At 48.4% G+C, this 7,859-nt stretch overlaps 1 protein-coding gene across 1 annotated transcript; it reads right to left on the minus strand.

The window, feature by feature from the left end:
• Positions 1-3,318: 3,318 nt before the first annotated feature.
• LOC108801179 (glycosyltransferase family 92 protein F13G3.3-like) lies at positions 3,319-4,530 on the minus strand. The gene has a single exon (XM_018573110.1). The coding sequence runs from the start codon at positions 4,468-4,470 to the stop codon at positions 3,319-3,321; it is 1,152 nt and encodes a 383-aa protein (XP_018428612.1). The 5' UTR covers positions 4,471-4,530.
• Between the last annotated feature and the right edge of the window lie 3,329 nt (positions 4,531-7,859).

The following is a 7,859-nucleotide window of genomic DNA, read 5'->3' on the forward strand; positions in this document are numbered from 1 at the left end:
GAAAACAATTTGGTCAGCAGTCATAAGGTTCAGGCAATGCCAATGAGCGGGTCTTGCTGCTCTTACTGATCTTTATGGAAACTCATGGCTCCCCCATTGGGAAACGCAAGGAATCGCTAACTCAAAGTGGAAGTTTTGTGCTCCCTCTGGGATGACGGCAACAGATTGGTAATTTTGGTCTTGTACAACCATCCATCACTACCACGGCTCGGTTATTCTGCTCACTACCTTAGAGGTAAAAAAGTTAGGAGGGACCCCAAGTTAAAAATAAAAAACGTAAGTGGGGTTCCCCCTCCCAAAGGCATGCCAGTCCCTTTCAGTCTGGTAGGAATTTTAAGCAGGAACCCCACCCCAAAAATGGGGGGAAAAAACATAGGGTCCCCCCTAAAACTCCCAACCAGAACCTTATTCCGGGCAGGGAAGGGGGAGGACGAGCGAGCGCTCCCCCCACCCCCCCCACCATACCAGGCCACATGACCTCGGCACTGGGTGGGTGCTTTTCCAGGGTCCCTCCTGGAAAAGCACCTTGTACCCATGCTGATGGGGACAAGATCCTCTTCCCCACAAGCCCTGACCCATTGGTTGTGGGGGTCTGCAGGCACGGGGCTTCTTTGCATTGGGTACCCCTTTAATAAAGGGGGCACCCAGATGCCGCCCCCCCTTGTAAATGAGTAAGGGGTACTTGTCCCCCTACCCATTCACTATTATTATTATTATACAGGATTTATATAGCGCCAACAGTTTGCGCAGCGCTTTACAATATAAGGAAGGCATTACTATCACAATACAAATCAAGACAGGATGGTAAGGAGGGCCCTGAGGGCTTACAATCTAAAGGGTGGGGGGAGGTGATACATGAGGAGGGAGCTGTGTGTGGGCGAATTGTCTGAGAACGTGATGGTTCAGGGGTCAGGTTGAGGTGGGATCGGCTTCCCTGAAGAGATGAGTCTTAAGGGAACGCCTAAAGGCAGTCAAGGTGGGCGACAGACGGACAGGTTGGGGTAAAGAGTTCCAGCGGATTGGGGGAGACTCTAGAGAAGTCCTGGAGGCGAGCATGGGAGGAGTTGACAAGGGAGCTGGAAAGCAGGAGGTCTTGGGATGAGCGGAGGGGACGGTTAGGGTGATACTTTGAGACAAGGTTGGAGATATAGACGGGGGCGGAGTTGTGGATGGCTTTGTAAAGTCATTGTTAATATTTTTAATTTTATCCTTTGGGCGAGTGGAAGCCAGTGCAGGGATCAACAGAGGGGGGTGGGGGAAAGAGGAGGGGAGGAGTTAGATTTGTAGGTGACACTAAAGGAGCGCTTAGATAGGTAGGAGGAGAACCATGAGAGAACCGAGTCTTGTAGGCCAAGCGAGTGGAGTTTTTTGAGGAGCAGCGGGTGGTCAACAGTGTCAAAAGCAGCAGAAAGGTCTAATAGCAAGAGTAAGGAGTAGTGGCCATTGTGTTTAGCAGTTATTAGGTCATTGGTGAGTTTTAGGAGGGCGGTTTCAGTGGAGTGTTGGGGGGTGAAAGCCAGATTGTAAGGGGTGGAGAAGGTTATTATCAGCGAGGTGGCGACTTAGGCGGCTGTAGATGAGGCGTTCTAGGAGTTTGGAGGTGAATGGGAGTAAGGAGATTGGTCTGAGATTATTGAGGTTGGTAGGGTCCATTGAGGGTTTTTTGGGTATTGGGGTGACCGGGGTTAAGTTCAAATATAAATAAAGAGCCCAAACTTTTGGAAAAAAAAAAAAACAACAATAATTTTTGACAATTCCTTTAATAAAAGAATAAAATCCCAAAAATTGATCCACCGACATAATCCTAAGGTCAATCATGACATCCAGCGTGGACTCGTCGAAATAAGAAAAACAAAACAACGCCCGCCGACCCGTCCACACACGACAAACTGCCGCCACAGAATGAACTGTTTGACAGGTGGCGGCAAAAAGTAAACAAATGGGCGTAGTTAGCTGTGACATCAGCACTAGCTCCGCCTATTTGTTTTGATTTGGCCCGGCATCTGTTATATAAGTCTTCTGAGATCCCTGCCAAATCAAAACAAATGGGTGGAGCCGACCGTGAACATTTGTTGTCATAGAATGACAGGCGACTGTCCTCAAATGACCTGGGGACAGTAGCCAGTCATTGCATGATAACAAATAGGCGGAGCCACCGGTGATGTCACAGCTAACGCCGGCTTTTTGTTTACATTTGCGGGGAGAACGGTCTGCTTTGGCTGTGGAACCTGGGCAGATTTGCTCATCCCTACAAAGATAATAGGAGTCTCTTTCACGGGATCTCGGGATAGGGTGAGAGGGAGGAGGCTGTTAGGATACCACATGCAGGTATTCTACAAAACAGCTGTGAACTGAGCAACAGAGACTGGACCAAAAGTGAAGTGAAGAAACAATAAGGTTTCTTGTGAACACAACGAAGGTGAAAAACAACGAATATACGGCACACCAAAAAACACAAGTGCAGAGTACAAATATCTAACTATGTACAAGATAAACTGGTATAGCAGCCGGGTCCAGAGGGCCACAGGAAGCAGGTAGAGGGATCAGAATCAGGATTGCAGGTTTCCAGGAGCAGAAAGTGGAGACTATGGTACACAAGTAAAATGCCGAGGCACTGAGAGCTTCCTGAGGAGGCCGAATACCCTCCCAGCTGCCAGTATCAGGTGGCTATTAATTGTTGGGTCATCTCCAAAGTCATCTCCTCTGTGCCTCCTCTCTCTCACCCAATCCATGGCCATCTCCTCTGTGCCTCCTCTCTCTCAACCAACCCAAGGCCATCTCCTCTATGCCTCCTCTCTCTCACCCAGTCCATTGTCATCTCCTCTGTGCCTCCTCTCTCTCACCCAATCCATGGTCATCTCCTCTGTGCCTCCTCTCTCTCACCCAGTCCATTGTCATCTCCTCTGTGCCTCCTCTCTCTCACCCAGTCCATTGCCATCTCCTCTGTGCCTCCTCTCTCTCACCCAATCCATGGTCATCTCCTCTGTGCCTCCTCTCTCTCACCCAATCCATGGCGATCTCCTCTGTGCCTCCTCTCTCTCACCCAACCCATGGCCATCTCCTCTGTGCAAGGAAGAAGAAGTGCTGGACCTGTAAACATTATATAATGTACTGTGGTTCTAGGCAGGGACTCCGAAGACAGGCCATACATTCATATACAGTATGTAAAAAAAACCAACACATTTTATTGCATGTAACTAAGCAGTGGAGGTTTCTTGTCAGTGACCTCTCTCCACCAATAATCAGCTTGCTCAGTATTCTGTTTGGATATATAAAGTTCCAGGTTTTGTTGTGCAGGATATATATAGAGAGAGGGATCTATTGGAGAGGGAAGAGTTTCTGAATCACTCTATCTACATTTGGCACTAAGGACACATTGTATTTCAGCACTATGTCATCCCGAATGAAGTCCTCACTGGTGATGCCCTTACTCCATCTATCTTTACAGTGGAAATTCATGGCCATAGAGTTTGGCACATTCCTAAATTTTCCTACACGTTTTGGAACATAATGGATGGAGGTCTGAAACACATTCCTTGGGTTCACAATCATTTTAGGAGAACCGATATGGGATTCTTGGAAGGTGTGGCGGAGAATATTGATCCCGGGAACATGAGCCCAGAGATCAAATTTGGAGCTGTTGTCTGAGGTTGAAAAGACGTGACCTTCAAATCGGAAGACATTTGTTTCTGGGTAACGTTTGAGGAGATTCTCCATCAGTGAAGACCAGTCCCGGTCTATGACCGGAAGAATAATTTCATCAATGTCATTGAAGAGAACAAACTTACTTGTGTACATGTTCCTGTATAAACAATCATTTAAGGTTGTCAGTTGCCCAAAATAACCAATCTCGGTGGTGAGTCTTCGGGTGTATCTCCAGTGTCTCGATGTTTTAAGATGGCGGCCTATTGGCCATGGCACAACCTCCAGAGTTCCTTCATCAATGTAATGGCGTAACACCTTATCTACATCCCGGGAACAGCTGGTGTTATACATGGTGACTCTAGAGGCCCCCAGAATCTTGTACATCTCAATGTGCTGGACCACCTGGAGGACATTGTTGTAGTTTCCATACAAAGTAGAAATACAGACGGTGAAATTGTTAGAGATCGGCTGTGGTGGACGGTTCCTGACTTCAAACAGGAAGCTCTGACTCGTGTTTGTGGAGTTAGTTGAAGAGAAAGACATATAAGTGTAATCACACCCAGAAGGTTCTGCACACAAGAGATCCGCTGTTCCATATGGGAACCCAAATCTGTCTCTGTGAAATGCTATTTCAGCCCTGATGAAGACGTTCTGATTGGTGGAACAATGGAAGATACAATAGAGCTCGGTCACAGATACATGGATGATGGTGATGACCCGAACTGACCGGCCAAGTCTAGGCTCATAATACGGAGCGATGATGAATGTTCGATGATCCAGAGAAGTGATGGTGTCTGTGGCAATGGGAAGGTTCTGTCTTCTCATCTCCTGATGTCCGGATTGTAGACGGTTGGAGTATAAAATGACGGCAACGCACACAAATATGGACAGTGCGCAGAACATGCATCTAGAACACGTCCACATCCTGGTCCTATCAGACGATCACAGCTGTACGAAGACAAGAGAGAGAGAACGGCATAAAATATCTTCATAAAACTTGAAAATCTGTAACTCTAATCTAGAATTGTGTGATATATACCAAATATACATCAGTCACTGTACCAGAGGAGCTTACACTCTAATGGCCTCACCACTTTCATATCAGTCACTGTACCAGAGGAGCTTACACTTGCACGTAATGTCCCCCCCCACAGTCACACTTCATTATTATCTGTGTCCTTGCGTGTCACTAATCTACTAGCTGACATATCCGTCTGGATGTCATAACACTTCTTAAAACTCAAGCTTTCAAAACTGAGCTCATTATAAATCCTTGACTGGGACCTCACCTTTCTTCCCCACATCCAATCACTATCCAAATCCTGCCGCCTTCACCTTCCTAACATCTCCAAAATACGCCCCTTCCTCACCAATGAAACCGCAAAACTACTCATCCACTCCCTTGTTATCTCTCCTCTTGTCTATTGCAACTCCCTCCTCATTGGCCGATCACTACACAGGTTCCTCCCCCTTCAGTCTATCATGAATTCAGCTGAATGCAGTATTGCGTTGGCTCCGCCCTTTGTCACTATAACAGCTCCGCCTCTTCTGGGAAGACGTCCACAAGGTTTAGGAGTGTGTCTATGGGAATGTTGGACCATTTGTGAGGTCAGGTACTGATGTTGGGGGAGGGGCTCGCAGTCTCCGCTCTAATTCATCCCAAAGGTGTTCTATGGGGTTGAGGTCAGGACTCTGTGCGGCCAGTCATGTTCCTCCCCCCCAAACTCCCCCATCCATGTCTTTATGGAGCTTGCTTTGTGCACTGGTGCGCAGTCATGTTGGAACAGGAAGGGGCCGTCCCCCAAACTCCTCCCACAAAGTTGGGAGCATGAAATTGTCCAAAATGTCTTGGTGTGCTGATGCCTTAAGAGTTCTCTTCTCAGTTCAGTCTTCTGTCTGAAGAGTTGAAGCTGTTATAGCGGCAAAGGGCGGAGCCAACCCAATACTGAACCCTACGGACTAAGACTGGGATGTCATTAAAGGAAAGGCCGGTGTCCCAATATGTTTGGCAATATAGTGTATATGTGTGGGTATATGTATGTATAAATACATACTTAATCTATGGCTATATACCGTATTTGCTGGCATATAAGATGAGTTTTCAGACTTAAAAACATCCCCCGAAAAAGGGGGGTCGTCTTATACGCCCAGAACCAGAGGTCTTGCTGCACTCCTTACCGGAAGGAACCCGTATGGGTGGGTGCTCGTAGTGACCACGGACGGCACCGTGTATACCACAAATGAAGAAATAATGTCACCAGCACACCATAGTAGTAAAGCAATAGTCCATTTATGCCTTCGAATGGCAATGTGTCATTGAATGGACTATTGCTTTACTACCATGGTGTGCTGGTGACATTATTTCTTCATTCGTCTCATACGCCCAGTCGCCTTATACGACGGCAAATACGGTATATATTTTGCGTTTATGGTATTTTGTGCAAAAGTTTTAATATTAGATGTGGGCACACATGCTTTTGAAGGATTGAGGGATAGATACATCTTAAGGTGCCCACACACCTTGCGATAAGCGCGGGAAATCCCGCAACCGTACGTTTATCGCTAGGTGTGTGGAAGGCTTGCGACCGTTTCTACTGTACGGTCGCACGACTTTTATCCTAGGAACATGTCGCAGGTACGATCTGCCTGTCCAAGTTGGGCAGATCGTACGTTTTGTTAATGAACTTACAACCTTCGCAAGACAAAAGTCTTGCGATGGTTGTAAGGCAGTGGTTTTCAACCTGTGGGTCGGGGGCCCAAAAGTGGGTCGCAACCCACAGTTGAGGGGGTCCCCACATGCCTTGTGCTGCTCTAGGCAAGAGGCTCCTCAGCCTCCTCCTAGCGTGGCAGTGTCAGTTCTTCTAGGTGGCGCCGCAGCAGCAGCCGGAGAAGATCAGAGAGAGGGGAGCAGGCAGGAGTGAGGGGAGGTGAGTGCTTGTTCACCACAGAGCCCACAACTAGGAACTACAGAGCCCACACTGGACGCCAGAGAGTCCCACTAGCCACCTGAGAGCCCGCATAGCCTCCTGAGAGCCCACACAGATACTAGTATTGGTGCATCCCTAAATTTTACGGTTGGGGGGTCACCACAACTTGGCAAATGTTACCAGGGGGTCCCGGCCCTAGAAAGGTTGAGAACCACCGTTGTAAGGTCTGTGGCCAGCATTACTCTTGGAAAGACCCAATCACTCAGAAGCCACCTAGTGGTGAGGTGAGGTTCAGCAGGCGGAGTCCATATATAAAAGGGATTGGTGTTGGCGTGTTCACTACCTTTTGAAAAAGTCTTTACGACAAAACATGTCAAGGCGGAGCTAACACGCTGACGTCATCACGCTGATCACTGGGAGAGATGTAGCTGTATGCTGGTGGAGGAATTATACAGCTCGGCCTACTAAGCTTTGAATGCGAGTTTTAAATGAATTTATGATTAAATAAATGATCCAAGTTTCCAGGAAAACCCAGCAAACTGAAAGGAGATATTGGCTGCAATGGAGGTCGCCATCAGATGTCTTGGGAGAGCGGCTCGCTAAGGATTGTAATCTGAGTGCAGTCTGACCATATAACAGGAGCCTGGGGAGTGTATTCACTGCACAGAAACACTTAGGATGTTACACTAAGCCCTCTAGTCACACTAGAAATGGCCGGCACGTACAGCTCAGCGCTGCGTGCGGGGGCGTATCGGGCAGCTCCCGGGAAGGACAGGTGCTGCGTGTGATTAGTACGCCGCCCTACGCTCACCTCAAGTGCAGGTCCGTAGGGGTGTGTGTTTCTTGGCTCGGTCGCAGACAGGATCCATCCTCACCTGCACCCAGTGGCGTAACAACCGGAAGGGGTTTGGCGACGGTGTGTCAGCCCCGGGCGCAAGGCCGGGGCGGGCGCCAGCCGACCAGGCAGGAAACACGATTCACCTGTCAGGGGAAGGGAGGCAATGATGGAATTTTTCCCTGTGCTCAGAACTCCATCAGAGAGCAGTCTTACGCTGCTCCCCCTACAGCAGGGGCGCCCATTAGGTAGATGGTGATCTAGCAGTAGCCCTCAGAGCTGATGCTGGTACATCAGGAAGGGGGGGAAGGGCGGCCCCTTTATTCCATGTTGGTATATTTATCTCGCTGTGCGCACATGATTACCTATCAGCCCGAGTCTGCTGAGCCAAACTCCAAAACGAAAACGAACGAACTACCGCTAACGAATTTCGGAAACGGAAATTGGGATTC

Source organism: Nanorana parkeri, unplaced genomic scaffold (genome assembly GCF_000935625.1).
Source record: "Nanorana parkeri isolate BGI_ZX_2015 unplaced genomic scaffold, ASM93562v1 scaffold2240, whole genome shotgun sequence".
NCBI classification, from domain to species: Eukaryota; Metazoa; Chordata; class Amphibia; order Anura; family Dicroglossidae; genus Nanorana; species Nanorana parkeri.

What these genes read in the sequence shown, in the direction of transcription:
- LOC108801179 (XM_018573110.1), bottom strand. Translation starts at nt 4,470, where the DNA reads ATGAGAAGACAGAACCTTCCCATTGCCACAGACACCATCACTTCTCTG.